Consider the following 23219-nt stretch of genomic DNA (forward strand, 5'->3'; position numbering starts at 1 on the left):
GGAAAGCATTTGAGAAGTATTTGGTATCTGCCATCTGTTGGGATACTTCACTTAATTCCACTTGGTGATAGATGCATTACTGCATTTTGTGAATTTGCTGGGGGATTTTTTTTTCTGAGCTGTGAGCGTGTGACTTGTGGCAAAGAGGATGCTTTTGACCCTTTCGTAGTCTTTTGAAAGTCTGAAAGCTTCTTGTAACTTTATGTAATAATTTTCATCATTGCAGGGCAACTCCATGTACTGTTCTGACTTTCAGTACCGTAGTTGCTGGAGTAACGCTAACAACTAATTACGTTTCTACTCTAGGAGACAATATGGGAACTACAGAGTAATGTCATAGCAGCCTTATGTTCTCTTTTGCTAACCAAGAGTCTCTGATCTGCTGCTCTGTCACGTTCAGTAAGAAGACTAAGCTAATGACGATGATACTTCAGTCACAGCTGTTGCAGTATTATGAGTCCTAGAAATGAGAAAACCTTTGGGGTCTTAGTGGCAGAAATTTTCAGGACTTCGAAAGATGTTCTTGTTTTATAACCTTGATTTTATTTTATTTTTTATTTCGCTCTAAAACAGACCAAAGCAGATGTCAACAGTGACTCCTTGCCAGCAGCAATCCGGAACTCAGAGGAACGTCTCTCCAAGGGTGACATATACCTGCTGGAGAATGGGCTGAACATCTTTGTGTGGGTGGGAGTCAACGTGCAGCAAGGCCTGATCCAGAACCTCTTTGGAGTGTCATCCTTCAGTCAGATTAGCAATGCCTTGGTGAGCTGGATGGCAGTGCGGGAGCTAGTGTCTGTGATAGTCACCCAAAACTTAAAACAGTGAGAAAGTAAGTTGAGAAAGTAGTGTTAAATTTTTCATACTAGGAACAAGAGAAGCACAGGTATGTGAAACTAGTGAAACTTGACAGCGTGGCCAGCAGGTCGAGGGAGGTGATTCTCCCCCTCTACTCTGCCCTCATGAGACCTCACCTGGAGTACTGCGTCCAGTTCTGGAGCCCCCAACATAAGAAGGACATGGACCAGTTGGAGAGGGTCCAGAGGAGGGCCACGAAGATGATAAGAGGGCTGGAGCACCTTTCCTATGAGGACAGGCTGAAAGAGTTGGGGCTGTTCAGCCTGGAGAAGAGGAGGCTCCGGGATGACCTTATAGTGGTCTTTCAGTACCTCAAGGGGCCCTACAAGAAAGATGGGGAGAGGCTGTTCAGGAGGGCCTGTTGTGATAGGACAAGGGGTAATGGTTTTAAAATAGAGGGAGGTAGATTCAGATTGGATATTAGGAAAAAATTTTTTACCATGAGAGTTGTAGAATACTGGAACAGGTTGCCCAGAGAGGTGGTGGATGCTCCATCCCTGGAGACACTCAAGGCCAGGTTGGACGAGGCCCTGAGCAACCTGATCTAGTTGGAGATATCCCTGTTCCTTGCAGGGGGGTTGGACTAGATGACCTTTGAAGGTCCCTTCCAGCCCTAATCATTCGATGATTCTATGAAATGTTCCTAGTCTGGGCATGTTGGCCATGCTTTTGCCTAGCTTTATTTGACAAGCCACGTTTCCACTGACAGTGCAGAGAACAGTTGATATGTAAATGGAATGAATAACTGACCTGTAATTCTGTCATGTTACATTCTCTTAACTAGCTGAGGTCAAATAGATTGTATGTTAGTGGGGTTAGATATATCTCTACCCTTAAGTAATGTGATGAAACTGCTGAGTTTTGTTTAATGTTGCTCTACTTTGCATGACTAATGAGCATTGGATATCTTTTATCCCAGAGTGCCCTGCCTGTCTTGGATAACCCCTTTTCAAAGAAAGTACGATCTATTGTTGACATGCTTCAAGTGCAAAGGTCGCGCTACATGAAGGTAAAAATGCTATCCCTCATTTGTAGCTTTAAATCCCCTTCCCTTTTAGCAGAGCAGGTGATGCCTGGTAATACTGCAATGCTGAACTTATTCTTCCCGATCTCATAAATGTGATTCAAACAAAGTTTTCAAGGATCTGAAAAAAATTTTGCTATTAGTTTTGAAGTTCTGTGCTTACCATAGTTCTAAAACTATTTTTTTTCAAATGCCTTGTAATATGCTACTGCACAAACCACATACGTGGTATTTTACTTCTGTTTATAAAGGATTGAGGCTTAACCCAGCTTAGTTGCAGAAGTGAAAACACATAAGCCGTATATGCTGGGATTCTGGTTATCTGTCTTCAGATGTTTGAGCTATTTAGCTTTTTGCTCTTTTTTCCAAGAACATGAATTCTGCTAACTACTCACTGTGGGTTTTGTTCTTCTTTTGGTTTTTTGTAGTTAATAATTGTGAAGCAAGAAGATAAGCTGGAAATGCTGTTCAAACACTTTCTAGTGGAGGACAAGAGCCTGAGTGGAGGGGCTTCATATGTGGACTTCCTGTGTCACATGCACAAGGAGATTCGGCAGCTACTGAGCTAGAGGAGGGAGTGGTGCTGGCGCTCAGCAGTGACATTTCAGTCTCCGCTAATGACCTGATCAGAAGGCCCAGCGCCCTCAAAAAGGACAACGTAGAAATCTGTACAATTCCATAATTTTTAATACACATTGCATAAGCAGAAATCCTTTCAACCTTTCCCAGTCCCGTATGAAAAATTTTCCTGGTGAGGGCTAACAAAAAAAAAAAAAAAAGGCCTTTGATACCAGGTCTTTTACTTGTATCTAAATGGTTTCCTGTGCTTGGCAGGAGTTCACCCTCCCACCCCATGCTCGCTAATCCTGTCGTAATGAATGTAGTTTTTTTCAGTTCACTGTACATGATTCAACATTGGGTGAAAAAGCGGTAACTCTTCAAAACTTCTGGTAGTTGCTGTGTGTTTGTATGGGCGCGTGTGCATGCACCAGGCGTGAAGAGGATGTGCAGGTGGGGAGGACAAAAGGCAGGTCAGGTGATGGGAGCTGGAGCAGCCAAACATTTTGTCTCCTTCTCTTAAGAGGAAAACATGATATTGCAGAGCACAGATGTACCGTGTGGCTGTCTGAACCAGAAATCCATGAAAAAGGAAATAACTGGTAAGCCAGGAGGCAGCAGGGCAATTTTCTTTCCACAATCTTCCCAGTTCTACAAGTGGCTGTGCAGATTGTAATGGAGTAAGTCATAGTTCAGTGAGGAACAATCAACGGCTTCTGAACAGCGTAGGGGTAGAGATGATGCTTCCTGTTGGTGTGTGTGATGACTCCTTTCCTTCTCATTGCATGGCTCTGTAATGTCATACTCAATCCACGTTCCATGGCCTCTCCTGCAGAGCTTACCTGTTTATCCAGATGGTGGTGGGAACAAAAGCCTCTTAACCTTTAAGCAGAAAATACTTTTAACAAGGTGACATGGGGCTCTGTAGGAACTGGATGATAAGGAAGCGGCCATTTTCAACCATGTTATTGTGAATTACAGCAAACAAGCAGGAGTTCAAATTATACTGATGCAAATTTGAGACTGCTTTGTACCCTGGAATACAAGGAAGGGGATACAAAAACTAAGATTTAGACTGTACTGTAGTAGATATTGCAAGTACTTGATTTTGGTTATTGAAAGCATCTGGGCCATAGTGAAGAGTTTCATTACTGGATGTTTATACCCTCCCCCATTCTACCTACTGATCAGCTTGCACAAAATCTTTTTATAAGCCTGTTTGTTAAACTAAAATACCTCAGACAGATTAATCCATCCTCTTTGGCCACTCTGCTGCTCTATTCTGCAAGGGTGGATGAGAAGACTCCTGTGAAGAGGGCGTGAGTGTAAAGCAAATTCAGAATTCTAAGGGCTTCACTTATTCACTTTTGAAAGGGGGCTTGTATGTTTTAGCTTGAAGGCTTAACAAGTGTTCTTATGATACCCAGGAGTTTAAGCTACCAATAGCACTAAGAGTGGAAGGAATAATGTGGGTGGATTAGAAAACATATTATTTGGGCTTGATATTTCAGAGGAAAGTCCTTGTTAAGATCAGAAAAATATCTGGCTGTGGTTTTAGTTCCATATCCCATAGCATGTATATAAATCCATTTTTCTTCTAATGCTGCTAGTTTGTCTTCCCTCCCATCACTACACAGAAAGGGGAATATGAAAATTGCAATGGAGAAACTCTTTCAAGATGTACTTGGCAGAACCTTCAGTGTTTTTGTATGAATGTGGCTGACTTTTTACTCCACGTACTGCCTCCAACCAAAAAATCTAGAGGATTTTTAACCAGAGAGGAAAAACAACTTCCCAGGAATATAAGGCGCAGCACCCACAGACTTCCACAAATACTAATTTCTAGTATTAATATTGGGGGGTGTGGGGGGTGGAAATGAAATCATAAATGAACCTTTCATTTTCTTCACTTGTTTTTCCAATGCATCTTTTAATTTGTAAAGAAATAAAAATATATTAAGATGTATTTTATGTCATTGTTAGTAAATAAACACTGCTTATTTTTCCAAACCCTGTATTTTGCAGGCGGGTGGAAATGGGAAGGGCTGAAGTCTAGCCAATTGATCCTTAATGATTCAATCTTCTGCTGACCATGGTCAGTGGTGTTTGTTTTTTTTCTTATTTGCACTGAGTGATGATAAGAATTTCAACCAGAGTCAACAGACAAAAGGTGCTGTTTAATGAGATCAGTGTTACTTTGCTTAGATGATGGGTTTTAAACTTTCTGCCCCTTCTGAACTTTCATTTTACAAAGAGATTTCCATTTTCTCTAATACAGCTTGAGTCAGTTGGTGGAGGTTTTTGGTCTGCTTTGGAACGTATTACCTCTTACCTTGTGACAACGTTAGACTTCTGCAGTCTTCATTTTTCAGGGAAATAGAGCTCCCATTTCAGAGTTAAGATAGCAGGGAAGCTGAGTGGTTTTGGGTTTGTTGGGGTTTTTTGGGGGGGGGAGGGGTGTACTAATTGCAGAAATAAAGTTCAGTGAACTGGCAGTGTAACTTGACTAGCCTAGAACATTGATATTGTACCATTTGCTGTACAGTCTGTATGAAAGCACAAGACAATCGTTGCTAAATATCCAACGATACTTAGTTTGCTGTAGAATATTTTTGAGATTACTCTCCTACAGGATGTTCGTTATGTCCAGAATCTGCTACTGAACTGATCTATTGCGATAATGATGGGCCTTGTGCATCTTGTACATTGATTGTGTGGAGTAAACTGTGCTTGCAGGCATTTTTGTGGCAGCACCGCTTCCGATGCAATGCGTGTGGAATTGCCTTGCTGAGCCCCAGGCTGTTAGCATTCTGTCGTCGTGTAAGTGGAGGAGTTGGTGGGGATGGCGTGGGGTGGTCGTTACTCTGTACTGGCTGTGGTGTGCTTCCAGCTCAGGCCTGAGCAGCATCAAAGGAAAGCAAAAAAATTCCCGTGTTTTAACCTGTTTCTTCTACAGCTAGAGAATATGTGTATGTTTGTGTCCATTCTAACTAATGCCCTATATTATAAATTATTAGTTATGCATGTTGTGATTGGGATTAAGTTATTGCTTAAGGAATGGAGTTGGAGCTGCGGGCAGTTCTGTAACTGACTGGTAGTTCAAGCATACTTCTTGATTTTTAGGGAGTAGCCCAAACTCAGCTTTGCAGATGCCAAGTGTTCGGCGGAGTATTTTAACACTGAAGGAGTTGTTCCAGGTTGGTACAGAGCAACACCTTTAAGGGAACTTTAACCCTACTTGTAGCTATTTTTATTTAGGTACATGCCAGTGTCTAGTTCTGTTACTAAAAGGTGTTTCTGTTCCCTGCTGGTACGGCCGTCAGCAGGAGCCAAACTCGGTGCCCCGTTGGGTACCGGAACCCTTGAGGAGACCGAGTGCCAGGGGCGGGGGGAAGGCGGTGCCGCGGCCGCCTCTGCCCCGCTGGCGGGGACCGCCCCCCTCGCGACGGAGCGCCTCCCGAGGGCGGGGCCCTTGCGGCCGCTTCCCGGGGCGGGGCGGGGCCGGGCCGGCGCGGGGCGGCGGGATGGGTGGCGGCGGGCTGGGCCGTGCGCCGCGGCGCGGGCCCGCTTCCCTCTGGGTGGCGCTGGCGCTGGCCTGGGGCGCGGGCCCCGCGCTGGCCGCGGAAGGGCCGGCGGCGGCGGGGGAGGCCGGCCCGGCGGGCCCCGAGGAGCCGTGCTGGGCGGAGGGCTGGGCGCAGGATGCCGTCCCGCCGGGCGCGGCCTTCGTCGCCGCCGCGTCGTACCGCGGTCCCGGCAACAACGACACGCGGAGCAACAAGGCGCTGCCCATCCTGCTGTGGTGGAGCGGGAGCCTCTTCCCCCACTTCCCCGGCGACACGGAGCGCATCGACTGCCCGCGCGGCTCCTGCCTGGTCACCCGCAGCCGGCGGGCGGCCCGGCACCGCCGCACCAAGGCCCTCATCTTCTACGGCACCGACTTCAGGGCCTACGAGGCGCCGCTGCCCCGCCTGTCCCACCAGACCTGGGCGCTCTTCCATGAGGAGTCCCCCATGAACAACTACGTGCTCTCGCACCCGCCCGGCATCCAGCTCTTCAACTACACGGCCACCTTCCGCCGGGAGTCCGACTACCCGCTGACGCTGCAGTGGCTGCCCGGTGCGGGCTACCTGCGGGGCCCCGCCGTGCCCCTGGCCGAGAAGGACGCGTGGCGGCGGAGGGGCTACGCCCCGGTGCTCTACATACAGTCCCACTGCGACGTGCCCTCGGACCGGGACCGCTACGTGCGGGAGCTCATGAAGTACATCCAGGTGGGCGGGCTGCGCGGGCGGGCTGTGGCGCGGCGCTGCTGCGGGAGCCGAGCCCGCCTGGCCGCCCTCCTCCGGCTCCTCTGTTTAATGGGGCTTGTTTGTCCTTGTTTTTAGCCAAGACGCGAAGCGTAACGGGATGCATGCCGACTACGAGCTGGACAGAAAAACTAGTTGTGTTCCTTCCCAAAGCGTGGTCTAGACTACACCGCGTGCCAGTAGGTAGGCCTGGTGGTAGTTGTTAGTTGTGGAGTTGGCCAGACTCGGGGTCAGTCGCAAGTTGGGCTAAGCCCGAGTGAGCTTGGCCTTGTGGACCAAGCGCTAGGAGTTGATGAAATCTCTGGAGCTTTAAGCTGGTGTGCAGGAAGGCTGTCCGTTTACGAGTCTTGCTCCCGTTTGAAAGTGCAGGTGTGCAATGCAAAGACAAGTTGCTGTGTTTCGAAAATCTGCTCTTTATCTGCCCTGTGGTGGGACCATGTCATTTCTCTGGTGGTTTGTACTGCTGGGGCACAGCTGCTGGAGAGTAGCTTCATAACCTGAAATAAAGTAGTTTCTTTCAAACAGAAAAAATGTTTAGTGCTTTTTTTCCTTAAAAATTCTGTAGGATAGTAGATTAGGGGGAAAAAAGCATCTGGTTTTAGGCTTTATCTGAAACATTTTTTCCTAGTAGTTTCTGCTGTTTCTGTTGGTAGTAATTAATTTATTTTGCAAGTTCATTGTGTACTCAGTAGTGAAGAAAAGACAAAATAATTTTTAAAATATGACTGTATATTGTCAAAGCATGAAGCAGATTCCAGATCAACTGTACTGTCTTTTGTTTCTAGACTTATTCTTTTAGGTCCCTGCATAAATTTTTCTCAGTCTAACAAATGGAATATTTTTGCTAGCCTGCTGAGACTGGCAGGAGCTGTGTGTAATAACCCTTTGGAAAAGTACTGGGTCTCTGTTCAGTAGAAATATGACTTCTAAATTAACATAGAGTTGAATGCCCTTCCTCACCTCTCCATTTCTGATTTATCTGCTAATAAATACGTTTCGGGGTGACATCTTCCTTTCGCTGCACTGCCCCCACCTCCCTCAATCTGTGGCATAATTGATGCTGCTTTTGAAACCAAGCACTCAGTTACCTCTAAAGCTGTTAGAACTAGGATTTTAGGAATAGTCACAAGGGAAAGAGCTTGGAGTGAAAGTGAAGCTAAACTAAGGTAACTAGGAACTGATCAAAGTTAGGAAATTGACGAGAACTACAAGCTCTGAAAACAAGCTCAGGGCAAACAAATCACTCTGTAAAGATGTTGCTTCTTGTTTTAGGTTGACTCCTATGGGAAATGCCTGCATAACCGTGAGCTTCCTAGTGAGCGACTGAGAGACACTTCTACAGCCACTACAGAAGATTCTGAATTTATGACTTTTATCGCCAGGTACAAGTTTCATCTGGCCTTGGAGAATGCCATATGTGATGACTACATGACAGAGAAGCTGTGGCGTCCAATGCACTTGGGTGCTGTCCCAGTATACCGAGGCTCCCCGACTGTGCGGGACTGGATGCCAAACAACCTCTCCATCATTCTTATAGATGACTTTGACAGCCCCCAAGAGCTGGCAAAGTATCTTGATTTCCTGGACAAGAATGGGGAGGAATATATGAAGTATCTAGAGTATAAAAACCCTGGTGGAATCAAAAACCAGTTCTTGCTAGAGAGCTTGGAGAAGCGGGAGTGGGGAGTGAATGACATGACTCTGCCCAATTACCTGAATGGCTTCGAGTGTTTCATCTGTGACAGGGAGAACACCCGGGTCAAAGAGGAGCAGGAACACAGAAAGTCTCATGGGAAAATTCCAGCTCCCAGACCTCACATAGCTCAGTTCAAGCACATGGGATGTCCTATGCCAACCCCTGGGTTTGGGAATGTTGAAGACCTCTCTGGAGGAGACAGGTAATGTACCAATACTATGCTTTTTGAAGAAAAAAAGGTATCAAATAATAGTAGCTGTAACTTTTAATAATGCCTTGTACTTAAAGCATCTCTTAATAAATCTCCCGTCACACTTTATATTATGTCTTGTGAGTGGTATGGTAGTTCTGCTAATACTTTGTAACACCGAGGCTGAAAAAGAGACTTGGATGGTGGTATGGGTTAGTGATTCACTGAGGAGTGAAACACTCCTAACAGCCTGTTAAAATGCTCTGTGACCTTGGGCAATATGGTTAACCTTTGTCTATCTTAGCCTCTTTTTTTGTTTATTTGTTTGTTTGGAGAAGGAGGGATGTTTTTCAATACAGTGATGGCAAAGCACTTGGTAGCCCTTGTGTGAAAGAAGCTCTATACCTCATTACGAAGTACTGTGTTAAGAATGGTGTTGTCACTGTTCAGCGAAGGTCTGGTTAACTGCTGGTGACATCAGAGCAGAAGTTAGGCTCAGCTAGAATACTTTACAAGAATTTTTGTTGTTTTGTGTGACAAAATTCTGGCTTGTGTTGAAGGACACCGTTGCATTTATTTAGGAGAGGGACCATGCAGGACAGAGAATAGGCTGAGTAGTTCCTTGTCCCCTTTGTGCACAGGGATTGCTGGTGTTGCTGGAATCTCCCAGGACTATAGCCCAGTGTCAGCCATCTCTAGCGTGAGCTGCCCTGACATCTGTCAGCAGGGAACTAACCACACCAACCCTCAGTAACCACTTTTGACAGGCAGAATAGAGTTTTGTTTGCATGGTCTACTTAGTATTTACATATGCGTGGGTACAAAACAAGTCAGTGCTTGGGTTCCCAAACCTTGAGTTTTTCCATTGACAGTATTTGAAGTTGCAGTTGCTAAAAGGAAGGGTTCTTGCAGTTCATAAACCATGTGTGCGCTTTTTTCAGTGTGTATTACAGGTGTAACATGTTCGGATCCTCCAGGTTTGTAATTCTTCTTTTCATTACCTGCAGCAATTTCTGTCTGTTCAGGTAATTATTCAAGTGCATACAATTCACTTTCTATAAGCCATCATAAAGATAAACCCTCAGCCATAGCAGATCTTGGCTATTGTTCATAGCTATCTGTCATGAAATATTTCAGTGTTCTGATGTCAGTCCCACTGTAGTATTAAATTAATAACTCTTTGAAAACGTTGAGACGATCTCATGCACTGTCCAGAAGGAAGTTGTCAATATGCTCTATCACAGTTTGTATCCGTTCACAGCTTTGTTAATAGGAATTGAGCATTAAAATGTTAGAAGAAACAGTGCGTTGAAAATGTAGAATACATGGTTTCAAGTATGCTAACCCAGAAGTAAGTTCTATGTGGCTATGAAGCTCTAAAAAAGTTTTTATTGCATTATATGTCTATAAAATGTATGAAGGATTTTGTGAAGTGTGGGGAACTACTTTGTCCTATGTTTGGATGCTTTTAAAAACTACCAACTGAAATTAAAAAAATATAAGCCTGAGGTCATTCAGCTTGTTTATGAAATGTCTATTTCAGAAAACTTGTGATGTTTGACATTAAAAAGCATTTTTCACAGTACAATTAATTCTCATGTTGACTAATTGAAAAGTTATGCTTGTAAGTAAACAGGGCCCATAATCCTTTGTTTTCTGTTGGTTGATTGATTCATTGGAGCTTTTTTATAGTAATACCTTTTTTGAGTCTCGGTAGCAAAACGTGCTTTTCCCTTGTAGCATGCCATGCAGCATCCTACTCTGAGTATTCTCTACTTTTTCATGGATTTTCTTTTGCTTGAGCTGCAGATGGCAGTAGAGAAATATCTTTGAAGGCACAGCATGGGTGCCTGTGCTACTTGCAAGCTCAGGTACTCCATCGTTCTGTGCAGTGGTCATCAGCAAGGAGTTTTGGACAGTTTATCCATCATCCAAGCTGTACTTGCATCCCATAGAAGTTTCCATGTCTCACTGAATCATAGTATGTTATTCTCCCACTGTTGATAGACTTGAAATGTGTCTGGAAAAATTGTACCAGGGAAGCTGTTACGTTGTCTGCTATCTACTTTAAAAGGATATGTATCTGTACCTTCTGAGGCATGAATGAGGGCATCTCCAGTGAAGTACAGTGGTTTCTGTCTCGTAAGCATTTGAGCTTTCACTGTTTCTATCTCCAAAATTGAACATGATTACTTAGAATTGTAAATGGTGCGACAGTAACATCAAATTGCCGCCAAGGCATTAGCTAAACATGCTCATATTTTGTCAGAGTTTGGCAGTAATATTATGTCAACAGTATGATCAGTGTCGATGATTGTCTGCTGAGCCAGTCGATCGTTTGTTTTGTTGCTTTACAAAACATATTGTGGAAAAATGATGCAGGCCTAGTGGGGTTACAAATGGTAGAATATATGCAACATACAAGGTCTGACTATAAACATACACTGCGACTTTGTGTTCTGGAGGCTTCTGGAACTCAGAGAACAGCAAAGGCAATTGTAGCTTATATATTTTTAGAGCAATACCCAATTACAATAAGGTTACCCTACGCATCTGCATGCTCTGTAACCCTTTTTCCCAGATGTAATTTGGTTTTAGGGTCGATGAATGAATGTGCTGAATTGACAGAACTGTTACATCAGAATCTCTCTGTATGTAGGTATGTGTAGCCAGAGCACATTATTATACCTTCACCTTGCTGTCCTTTAGCTCTGAGTGTGGAGACATGGTTCCTAAATCCTTATGCTTGTAGCCTCGCTTGTATTTGGACTTCTAGGCTTCACACCCAAGTGAGCTTAAGAAGAAAGGCTGTAGAACAACCATTTGTATGTGTTATGTTGTGGGTCAGTCACTACAATCTATTGAATTCTTGGCTGCTTTGTACAGAAAATAGTGAGTTACAGTGCTACTGATTAGTAGAATATCTGTTTAGCAGGAACCAAAATCTCCAATTATTCTTAGGCTCCCACCATTGTGAAGAGAAATGTTTGGTCTGTTTCATTGATAAGGATTCATTTTCCCAAAGTAGGGCATTGGAATAGCTACAAGAAGACTAAGTGGCAATACCTTGCCAGTTACTTACAGTTCTCATTTGTGGTGGCATGAGAACAGAGAAGCCAGTGTACCTTTGAGAAAGGAATGTTTCTAAACCATCCTGGTTTTGCTAGTTTCGTTTTATGTTGATGTCACAGTTTATTTATGACAAAAGGAAAACCAGCTTAGAAGTGTATCAGGCTTGCCATGTATACATTTCAGATATGTGTTGGTAGTTTCAGGATATTTGTACAGTCCCGTTCATTCTGGGTACCAATTTTTTCCAAGTTAGAGCATCAGAGTGAAATTATTTTTTTAGAAACCAATAATGGCAATGTAAAAAGAAAAACACTGAGGTGTTCTTATTTAGTGTTTTTGAAAAAGGTCTTCACTTGGATACTGGAATTCCTTTCTGTGTTGTTTCCATAGAGTTCAGCTGGAAAACATTTTCTTTTTTCTGTTACCTACTGCCACTTAGTCTTGTATCTAATACTTAATGCAAGTATAATAATTTTTAACGTGTGCCCTTATTCAGTGCTGTTAAAAAGAAGTAACTCATGTTGGCAGTCCTTGAACAAAGGTTAATGAATTTAGCTGGCAAGCAAAGTGATCTCATGGTATGCTCAAGTGCATTTTACACAGGAACCTGTTGGCAGACTCTTTTTTAATGCAGAAGTAAGCCTCTGTCTATGATCCTCTTTGGAAGTCCAAAGAGAATGTAGGCCCCCTCCGGAAGGATACTGGTGCTCTGGTTACCTGGGACATAGAGAAGGCTGAGGTACTCAATGAATTTTTTGCCTCAGTCTTCAATGGTAAAGCCTCTTGTCTTACCACCCAAGCTGTGGAAAGAACTAGCAGGGACTGTGAGGATGAACCACCGCCCACTGTACTTGAAGACCAGGTTCGAGAACATCTGAGGAACTTGAAGGTGCACAAGTCCATGGGACCTGATGAGATCCATCCGCGGGTCCTGAAGGAACTGGCGGATGAAGTTGCCAAGCCACTGGCCATTGTATTTGAGAAGTCGTGGCGGTCTGGCGAGGTCCCCGATGACTGGAAGAGAGGGAACATAACCCCCATTTTTAAAAAGGGGAACAAGGAGGACCCGGGCAACTACAGACCGGTCAGCCTCACCTCTGTGCCTGGCAAGGTCATGGAGCAGATTCTCCTGGGAACCATGCTAAGGCACATGGAGAGCAAGGAGGTGGTGGGTGACAGCCAACATGGCTTCACCAAAGGCAGATCGTGCCTGACCAACTTGGTGGCCTTTTATGATGGGGTGACAGCATCGGTGGACAAGGGTCGACCAATGGATGTCATCTACCTGGACTTGTGCAAAGCTTTTGACACTGTCCCGCACGACATTCTTCTCTCTAAATTAGAGAGTCATGGGTTTGATGGATGGACCACTCGGTGGATAAGGAATTGGCTCAATGGCCGCACTCAGAGAGTAGTGGTCAACGGCTCAATGTCCAAGTGGAGACCGGTCACGAGTGGCGTCCCTCAGGGGTCTGTGTTGGGCCCGGCCCTCTTCAACATCTTTGTCGGTGACGTGGACAGTGGCATGGAGTGCACCCTCAGCAAGTTCGCCGATGACACCAAGCTGTGTGGTGCCGTCGACACGCTGGAAGGGAGGGATGCCATCCAGAGGGACCTCGACAGGCTGGAGAGGTGGGCCCGTACCAACCTCATGAAGTTTAACCAGGCCAAATGCAAGGTCCTACATCTGGGTCGTGGCAATCCCAGGCATAAATACAGACTGGGTGGTGATTGGATCGAGAGCAGCCCTGAGGAGAAGGACTTGGGAGTACTGGTGGATGAGAAGCTCAATATGAGCCGGCAATGTGCTCTTGCGGCCCAGAAGGCCAACCGCGTCCTGGGCTGCATCAAGAGGAGCGTGGCCAGCAGGTCGAGGGAGGTGATTCTCCCCCTCTACTCTGCCCTCGTGAGACCTCACTTGGAGTACTGCGTCCAGTTCTGGAGTCCCCAACATAAGAAGGACATGGACCAGTTGGAGAGGGTCCAGAGGAGGGCCACGAAGATGATAAGAGGGCTGGAGCACCTTTCCTATGAGGACAGGCTGAAAGAGTTGGGGCTGTTCAGCCTGGAGAAGAGGAGGCTCCGGGGTGACCTTATAGTGGTCTTCCAGTACCTCAAGGGGGCCTACAGGAAAGATGGGGAGAGGCTGTTCAGGAGGGCCAGTTATGATAGGACAAGGGGTAATGGTTTTAAAATAGAGGGAGGTAGGTTCAGGTTGGATATTAGGAAAAAATTTTTTACTATGAGAGTGGTAGAACACTGGAACAGGTTGCCCAGAGAGGTGGTGGATGCTCCATCCCTGGAGACGTTCAAGGCCAGGTTGGACAAGGCCCTGAGCAACCTGATCTAGTTGGAGATATCCCTGTTCCTTGCAGGGGGGTTGGACTAGATGACCTTTGAAGGTCCCTTCCAGCCCTAACCATTCTATGATTCTATGATTCTATGATCCTTCACACTGTAATCTATGCTAAAAGGTTTATTTTGAGATCTCTGTTGGTATACACTACAGAAATGTCCCACCACAGATGATGCTGTTGACCACAGAAAACTAATTCCCCAGGCATACGAGTTTTGTGCTGGTCCACCAGAAAGCAACTCTGGCATGTTGTGCATTTCTTTTACTCTTCCTGGAGTAGTTGGTGAGAGCTGTTTCTGGGCGGTGCAGCCATGCTTGCTTTAATTTATGGTATATAGAGAGAATGCAGAAGGCATTGTACTTATTTCTATGATTGAGAGGGAGAAGGAGCAAAAAGCTCTGTATAAGTTCACAAGTATTGGGTAACTCATATGGATAGATTAAAAAGAGCATCATGTTTGGTCCTTATTTCCAAAATTTGTGATGGGCTTAATGTGGCTGGGTAGCAGATATAATGGAGAAGAGTGAAAGAAATTATTGCCATAGTTTGATATAACACAAATGAGAGAAGCAGTCCACATGAGCATGAATGGGAAGGGAATTGCTGAAAATTCCAGTGATATAGTCTGTGCTATGAAAATTTGAGAATGTATGCATTGAAAAAGTGTATACTTGGCCATGTAGTCTGGAGATAAAGAATAGAGTCAGGGTTGAGGGATATAATGATTTTTTTGTCTCTGCCATGGATAACCTGAGTTTGTAATGAGTAACTGTCATTCTCTAATTGTTAAATGGTTTATCTTGGAAAAAAAAAATTATTCTTAGGCTGTTATATGCATACTGGCCATGGAAGGCTACTCTCAAAATTGTATAAGGATTTGTGCTAGATTTTATTTTTATTCTCTACAATTAATAATTTAGTCTCTTTGGTTAACATTACAATTGCATGCTGATACTTCTAGAATGTTGTAAAACTAATAGTAAACTTCTATTTTCTGTAGAGAATTTTTATAGCGAGTTTCTTTAAATGACTTGGAGCACAATGACATGATAACAACATACTTTGTCATGACCATCTCTGGCCCTGTTTTCCTCTTAGGTGGAAAAAAAAATATTTTAGTGCTATTACAGCTGCAGATTCCTTTGTGTTTTTAGTGGTTTATGGTGGCGTCTCTTTTTTTTGTTTCAGTTGGAAAGAGATGTGGCTGCAGGATTACTGGCAAAGCCTTGATCAGGGTGAGGCTCTCACTGCTATGATTCATCGCAATGAGTCACATCAAGGAAGATTTTGGGACTATATGCATGAGATTTTTCTCAAGAGGACAAGGCAACACTGACCCATCTTTGTAAGAGCTTGATTTGAAAATTGCATTGAAAGTTGAGACTGTGAATTATTCTTACCTTGCTCCAAATGTTTGCCTTGAAATAGAAGAAAAACTCTCACAGAAACTATTTTTTCTGGTGCATGAAGTGAGTAAGTTTCTGCTGTGATTGGGTTTCAGCAGTGGAGATCTTAGCAACTGCTTTGATTTGAATTTCGGCTCTGTGGTGTGAAGCCACTCCTGACTTGCAGGTGACAACATGTGGGGCAAAAGAGGAATTTACTCTCCTTCTGCATTTGCTGTAGTTTCCTTGGGGCTTACGTGACTTCAGAGGAACACCTCTTCAGACTCTTGCTGAAATGCCCTAAGTTATTTCAGGGATTTTTTTAATCTCCAAGATATTAATCTTTTTTATAGGTATTTTATCAGCCATTTATTCTCCTCATCAAGGTGTACTTTTAGCTGCTATTAACAAATAGCTTTTCCAGTGAAGGAATTACAAAAGACAAATGTCTGTGGAGAGCAATCGTGCCTTATGAAATTGCAGCAATAAAGTCTCTTCTCCCCAAGTAAGCATGCCTCAAATACTCCTACTTTTCAGGGTAACTGAATAGCTATTATGGGCAGGTCACTTACTTTCTGCCTGATTTTCCTCTTTTGCGAACTTACCAGGTGATAGCATACAATGGGATGAGAGACTAAATTATTTAATTTACATCTTTCAACCAAGTATTTCTCACCAGAAAGTGTATTGCCTGGTATTGTGCAGAACTGGAGTAAAATTAGTATGCTTTGGTTCTTTTAAGTTTCCATCAAATCTGAAATCCCATCTGTAAACTTGACTTCCTGTTATCTCTTTAATGCCAGCAACTTGGAGGCCTTTGATTTCTTCTTTTTGAGTATCTGCAGCTTTCTGCAAAGACAAATACATTTTAACAATGGTGCCTTTCCAGTGGTCTCTGAGGTTTGGATACGAACCTTGCAGTCTTTCTGTGCTGAAGTGGAAGACCAGAATCAGGTGCACTAAGATGGTTCTGTATCTCTGCCAAATTGTAACACAGTATGATCCTGGTCTGTGACTGGAGTTCCTAAAAGTAAGTGATGACATGTGGCTAGATCTTCCTTGTTGTGTAGCCTGTATCTCTTACACATATAAATAAAGCCCACTGTTCCCTCACACGTTGGATACCTTTCTGAAATAATTGATCTCGCATTGGAGGGAGACTAATTCACTTAATGTCACGGGTTTAAAAGCACAACTAAATATGGCCAGAGTGCAGTGATGTCTCTAATGGTATAATGGTATTTTATTTCTCCATTTCTCCTCCCTCTTCAGAAGTGACTACTGACTAAATGACAGAGTGTTGGTAATGAAAGTCTTCAGTCTGTGGGGTAATTTCTTTTTGTGAGGCAGTTCATGCATTGCTAGGGGAAGTCTGAAGCCTGTTAGAAAAAGTTAGGAACAGGAGTGAATCTACATTCTGTCTCTAATTAAGTCACTATCTATGGCTTAGCTATGGATGGATCACTTAATCTCTCTTTTTATTTTCCCTCAAATTCCCATTCATGAAGTTATAGGTATGATCCAGGGTGATCTTATTGCAGCCTTCCAGTACTTAAAGGAGGCCTACAGGAAAGCTGGAGAGGGACTTTTTACAAGGGCATGTAGTGATAGGACAAGAGGCAATGGATTTAAACTGAAAGAGGGGAGATTTAGATTGGATATAAGAAAAAAATTTTTCACTCTGAGGGTGGTGAGGCACTGGAACAGGTTGCCCAGAGAAGTTGTAGATGCCCCATCCCTGGAAGTGTTCAAGGTCAGGTTGGATGAGGATTTGGGCAACCTGATGTAGTGGAGGGTGTCCCTGCCCATGGCAGGGGAGTTGGAACTAGATGATCTTTGAGGGTCTTTTCAACCCTAACCATTCTATGATTCTATGATTATAGGTATGATATTACTATAGGTAACAATATGCATCTCAATGTTTGCCTTTCAAGTGCTACAACAATATTGCAATATTAAAATCAGGGCACCTTGACAGAGGAGACTTCAGACTCATAACTATCACTGGATTCCTGTAAATGTCGAAAATGCATACACTATACACTGATCTCACCTGATTTTTTTTTTTTTAGGAGAAAACTGCTTTTTTATCTCTCTTCTGTATAATAGTAACAAATGGTTCTTCAGATAAAATGCATTTATCGTTTTGCATTCCTTTTTTTTCGGTTACTTAGGAAACATGAATACTTAAGTGAATATATCTGAATTAATTGTTGAAGTGTGTTACTCAAAATCAGATTAATATTACAGATTTGTGCATTCAGGATTGAAGTGGCCACAATGCGCTTGAGAAATAAATTGAGATAAAACAAATCAAGGCTGCTTTAGTTCTGAATATCAATTTCTACTGAACAGTTTAATGATATTTAAACAAATTGTTTGAATTAATGCCTTTAGTTACTTCAGATTCTCTTCGTTTTATGTTTCTGTATAGAAGATCATTCAGTCGTCTTTGACAGCATGGAATTAGCTATATCTCAAACTCCTTTTTTATTCAAGTGTTTGGTGGGATAGTCAAGAGAAGAAATTCTGATCTTTCTTTTTGTACTAAGCATAAAAAATAAGAACCAGGTACTAGCACATTCTGCTTTTGCTATTTTATGCTGTAATTTAAGTAGATTTTCTAGAAATGTGGTATTTATAACCAAGTCCAGGTATTTCTTAAAATATCTGCTGTTGCCAGATTTAGACATCCTACATTAAATGTATTGTCCTTGCAGGAATAACAGGAGGAAGTACCAAGATAAGCATATGTGTCATTGCACCTGCTTAGTTCTTGGTTAGTGATGTCCTAAAGCCTCACTTTGCCTTCTTGCTCACCAAAATGAGCATGTTTGCCAACTAACAACAGAACTGAAGATATGGTGGTACAAAATTAAGAGTAGCTACCAGACCAGATAAACACTTATTCCTTGGGACTCTGATTCATTAATTTGCTAGTTCACAACTACGTATTCCTTCACACTATTTATTATGTGTACTACTCAGTATATTACAGTCACCAGTCAATAAGTTTTTTTGTTAGCCCTGCAGGGTTTTTTGTTTGCTGTATGTATGTAGTACAGAAGGCTGTTGCTTTGAGATTCATGACTGTTGTCAAGTATGAGTATTTCTGATTGCCATATTCCTTCTTAACACAGGTATGAAAGTAGGAGACATGAAAGTAACTTTATGACAGATGTTCTGTGTTTTTTGTCTGAGTTTTTCAAAGTACAACTTCTAGTTTGTAGTTAAGAGTCACGAGCCAGTTTCAATAGCTTTTTCTTCTAAGTTTTTAGAGTACTGCTAGGTTTCATTGTTTTTTTTACAGTTTTACAGGTGGTGAACTTATCAAAAGGTAATGAGTATCAGCTACCACTCTTCACAGCCATGACGATCACTCAGGCCTTGTGTTTCTCTTTTATCTGCAGTTTTTTCTGTAGTAATAGATGATACTAGCTTTATCATAGAATCATAGAATGGTTAGGGTTGCAAGGGACCTCAAAGACCATCTAGTTCCAACCCCCCTGCACCCTTCACTACACCAGGTTGCTCAAAGCCTCATCCAACCTGGCATGAACACTTCCAGGGATGGGGCATCCACAACTTCTCTGGGCAACCTGTTCCAGTGCCTCACCACCCTCAATGTAAAAAATTTCTTCCTTGTATCTAATTGAAATCCTCCTGTATGTCACAATATGTCCATGATTTATAAACAGTGTGTCTGTTGCCTAAGTTAATACACTGTGTGTTTCACTTACTGTACATGGTGCACAAGAACTAAGGCTGCAATATTTCTTCCAGTGCGTAGTATGAATAACTTGTGTAGCTGCCAGGCAAACTCCTCAAGGGCAGGAGAGGTGGGAAAACTCCCCAGCTGGCTAAAGAGTTGTGGTTGCAATTCTGTTCCAGACTGCTGACTGACCTTCACAACATCCACTTCTCTGCACAGCAAGGACGGCAAAATGTTAAATAAAGGTGGTTCTACCACCAGGGCTTCGCTTTCATCTCTCCTGTTATTTGGAGAAGGCAGGAGGAGAAGCTGGATCTCATACCCTTGAAGAGTTTGAGGTTAATTTACATAATAATGCATTTCAAAGGATTGCTATATAACTTCCAAAGACTACTGCCAGTCTTAGCCAAAGCGAATTCAATTTACGATCCTAGTTGTCTTTCTACTAATGCAAGTATGTTAATACAGACAAGGAGGAAGGTCACTGCAGCAACTATTAGTATTTTGGAAAAAGGTTTCTGATTTCTGTTCTCGACTGCTAACTGGATTTCTCACTTCACTGCTTTAAAATTGAATGAGCTAGATGGTGGCTGAATGTCATCACTCATGTTGTGACTACTGGAGGGCTTATATGATACTCAGACTGCACAGTGTATCAACATCTTAATCAAGTTCTTACAGTGCAGGTGCCCGTACTCATAAAAACACACAACTGAGACTAATCAGGAATTTTAGCAAAGATGTCAAATATCGAGCATGATAGAGATTACCTCTGTAAACCCTTTGGTAGGGTTCTACTAACTAGAATGAGTCACTTCACTGCCTGTCATGCATTTTGACTGTTTACTGTGTGACTAAAGGCAGGATCTCAAAGCCGTCAAGATAGCTTTATTCGCTGGCATTAATGTTCTAAAAATAGATATCTCCTCATTGCTGCTCATGTGAAACACTAGGAGATTCTATTGATGCTGTGTGTTTCAGAATTGACTTGACAAGCTAGGATAAGTTTATGCCCTCTGAGACGTGAGAGGGGAGAAACATATGTCTGACAGAAGGTTAAAAATCTAGCAATCTGATTCATTGCACTGGACAAGCTAAAGTTCACAGTTTCATGCCAAAACTCTGATACAGGTGCTGCCTGTTTTTTTTCAGTAAGCAGCTGGGTATTTTATATACAAAACCAATAGACTCTGTTTTCTGTCCTTTAGCAAGGACTGCAATTTCTAGGAAGCAAATAACCTCACTGAAGAATATTGATTTGATACTTAATATTGATAATTTCTAGAACTGAAAAAGAAATGCCTTTTCGTATTTCTGTCACTGTAGTAATTTTCAAACTGAAGGATCTCTGGGTCCTCTGTGATGGTAAGTAGAATGAGAGCTAAGCAACAGTGGATGTGTATGTTTGGAGGGAAAGGAGAATGAGATTCTTTCTCCGGAAATGGTCTGCAAAGTGCAGCAGCTGGAGAATCACAGCAGAAACGCCTCTCTCGCACCTTGGCAGAGGGTAGTTTTAACTGGCGTGGAAGAACAAATAACTCCTAAAGGACTGGGAACGGGATAAATTGAATTGAAACACAGCCATCAGGGACATCACTGTTTAAACAGGCTTTGCTATGTTAGACAAGCAGCCATCTGCCTCCCTCACCATCCTTGCATACCCGCTCTTAGCCATCATCCCAAGAGAGCCACTCCCTTAGTGATTAGCTGTCATCCATTTGGTTGGATTTAATTAAGATTGTTGATGGATCTCCAGGCACCTTCTGAGAAGTTGTATTCATCAGAAACATACAGGGTGGCAGGTTCCTTCATTCTGCCCAGAGACCTCTACTGACAGGTTGAAATTAATCAGAGACAAAATCCTTTTAGTGATATGACCAGCTGAGCCAAAGCCTGTGTCAGGCTTTAACAAACTGCACTTCTTTTATGATTCAGTGTCTCAGAGCTGGCAGTGAGAGATACATGACCCTGCAGAGGGATTAGGAAGGGTGAAGAGGAATGGAACTGCAGGATTTGTTCCAGGACTCTGATATGACTGGCATCTTAATTTGTGTGCTGTTGTATACGTTCTTTCCTGCAGAAAAGACCTATCTAATGCTGAAGCGTCTCAGCTAGAGATGGTTCTGGGGATCTTGGAATGGATCAGAGCAGATCATGATACTTTGTGGCATCTCTGAGCAAATAAGGAGGCATCAGGTAATTTGTAGTGGAAATGGGCTGAATTTGAGTAGATCTGGGAGTTAGGGATGGCAGCTCAGACCTAGTTAGGTTGACAGAGTAGTTCAGAGAGGCTGATCTGATTGAGATAGCTCAGGATAAGGTAGGCTAGCATTTGAGTTGGGGCAGTGTTTGAGGGAGTTGGTGGGAGACACATCAGAAAAGATATTGCATCTACTGTTGTGCTAATGAATGCATTTGTGCTAATAAGTGCATTAAGTGCTAATACTGTCTATACACAATAGCTCAGCAGACAGGATTAAGTCTGAACCGACTGGGATCTTAGCAAACTGGATAGTTTCACTACTAAAGTTAAAGTGAGGGCACCTTAACTTTCAAGGCATCTCCAATTAAGTTGGAGTTTAAGGAGGTCAGGGTGAGACAGCTGAGAATCAGTTGTAATAGGTGAGGGTATTATGAGGTTGTATGAGAAGAATTGGGGCATTCAGGATAAACTGGGGTGAATATTCTGGAATTTACCTGAAAGCTGGATCCAAGCAGTTCAGAAAGACATGGACATCAGCCCTATTAATTTCTCCCAATACAACTGATTTCTTAGCCTCATCCCTAATTGGGTTTTTGGCAGTGTCTGAAGGTTTTATGTAGTTATTTCAGAAAGCAAAGGATCTATGGTGTAATTTCTCACCTCTTAAAGAGATATTTAAGACAGCAGACTTATTTTAAGGGTGTATGTTATTACAGCACTGTTAGTATTGTATTTAATTATGGCATAGCATTTACTGTAGCATCATAACTGGCCCTTACTCCAGTTGTGATTATAGATTATTTTCAAATTTAATACTAATAGTTAAATTTTTGTGGTTCATTTTGGTTTTGACTAGCTGAAATGCAGGCTAGGATTCAGCTTGAACTATGTTGATTCAAGTAAAGATGTTGTAAATGCAGTTAGAATTTTACGTGTTCTTTACAGTTGTGCATTCAGGATTGACAACGAAACACCTGTGGGGTTCACTCATCAGTGTGTTGAGGGAAATGGGTTTCTGACTGTCCCTGAAAAGTCATCACTTCTGTCCCATCCATTAGTGTCGCTGTGCTATCAGCTCTACAAAATACAAGGTGTAGAGAGGCTTGGCTATTGAGTAACACCCCTCTTCTGTCGTTTCACATTCTCCCTTAAAACGAATGTTTGTGTCTTGCTTCAGACATCTCTGCATGGTGTGTGCGGACAGCATCACTTACGTTATTCTGTCTGCTCGGGAATTTCTCAGGCTGATGCTCAAATCCCAAACTGAATGCCAAAAAAAAGAGATTCTAATGGAGACAGCAGTAACTGACAGGAGGCTATTAGAATTCTCCTTGTGTAGCCTGCCTTTCTCTTTCTCAGCCTCCTCCCCATTTTTCTTGGAATTACTTAAAAGAGAGAGCAGCTTTTGAAGGTGAATGTACCTCAGGGTGCTGCCACCATTAGCTAATGTAATTTGTGAAAAGAGAGGTTGATTTACAGGGAGTGCAGTTCAGCTTCTCTTGTGTCCTAGTATTAGCATCTTTCCTTTTTAGTGTTCTTTTGCAGGTCTAGCTAGTAACTGTAGCAAATGCAGCAGAGAAAAGTGGGTGCCAGTGGGGGTAACTAGAAGAGGCAAAACCAAGAGTAGCTGAACCTCACATGAATGGGAGTACTGAAAAGTACTTCATCTCCCTGTCTTGAATTTGCAAGATTTCTGATTTTAGAGTTGCAGGATGCAAGCCCTCTAGCCTAATTTTAAGGCGTCAGCTTGTTTTTCTTCTTCTCCACTGGTAGCCAAGCTAGAATGATAGCTCATTTCCTGTCCCATCAGAAAAAATGGAAGTGGAGAAACATCCTTCTTACCAAAATGTTTCAGAACTT

At 42.9% G+C, this 23219-nt stretch overlaps 2 protein-coding genes across 5 annotated transcripts in view; both read left to right on the top strand.

Annotated features, from left to right (window-relative positions):
- SEC24C (SEC24 homolog C, COPII component) overlaps nucleotides 1-4380 on the top strand; it is a 40076-nt gene extending 35696 nt beyond the window's left edge. For all 3 annotated transcript variants that reach the window (XM_086616463.1, XM_086616464.1, XM_086616465.1), the window contains 3 exons: nucleotides 574-765; nucleotides 1778-1867; nucleotides 2311-4380. In XM_086616463.1, the coding sequence (XP_086472589.1) occupies nucleotides 574-765; nucleotides 1778-1867; nucleotides 2311-2451 (423 nt within the window). In that variant the 3' untranslated portion in view covers nucleotides 2452-4380. The remainder of the gene's footprint in view (nucleotides 1-573; nucleotides 766-1777; nucleotides 1868-2310) is intronic.
- A 1584-nt stretch (nucleotides 4381-5964) lies between these two features.
- On the top strand, nucleotides 5965-21291 carry POFUT4 (protein O-fucosyltransferase 4). Of its 2 annotated transcripts, XR_015222332.1 has the most exons (4): nucleotides 5965-6708; nucleotides 8017-8642; nucleotides 15248-16474; nucleotides 21237-21291. XR_015222332.1 is itself a non-coding variant. In XM_009978671.2 (3 exons), exons 1-3 carry the CDS (start codon nucleotides 5965-5967, stop codon nucleotides 15393-15395), a joined length of 1518 nt encoding a protein of 505 aa, XP_009976973.2. In that variant the 3' UTR covers nucleotides 15396-16497. The 2 variants fall into 2 exon arrangements, 1 of the variants encoding a protein (XP_009976973.2); XM_009978671.2 differs by lacking the exon at nucleotides 21237-21291 and having other exon boundaries at nucleotides 15248-16497.
- The last annotated feature ends 1928 nt before the right edge of the window (nucleotides 21292-23219 follow it).

Source organism: Tauraco erythrolophus, chromosome 9, assembly GCF_009769465.1.
Source record: "Tauraco erythrolophus isolate bTauEry1 chromosome 9, bTauEry1.pri, whole genome shotgun sequence".
Classification (NCBI taxonomy): domain Eukaryota; kingdom Metazoa; phylum Chordata; class Aves; order Musophagiformes; family Musophagidae; genus Tauraco; species Tauraco erythrolophus.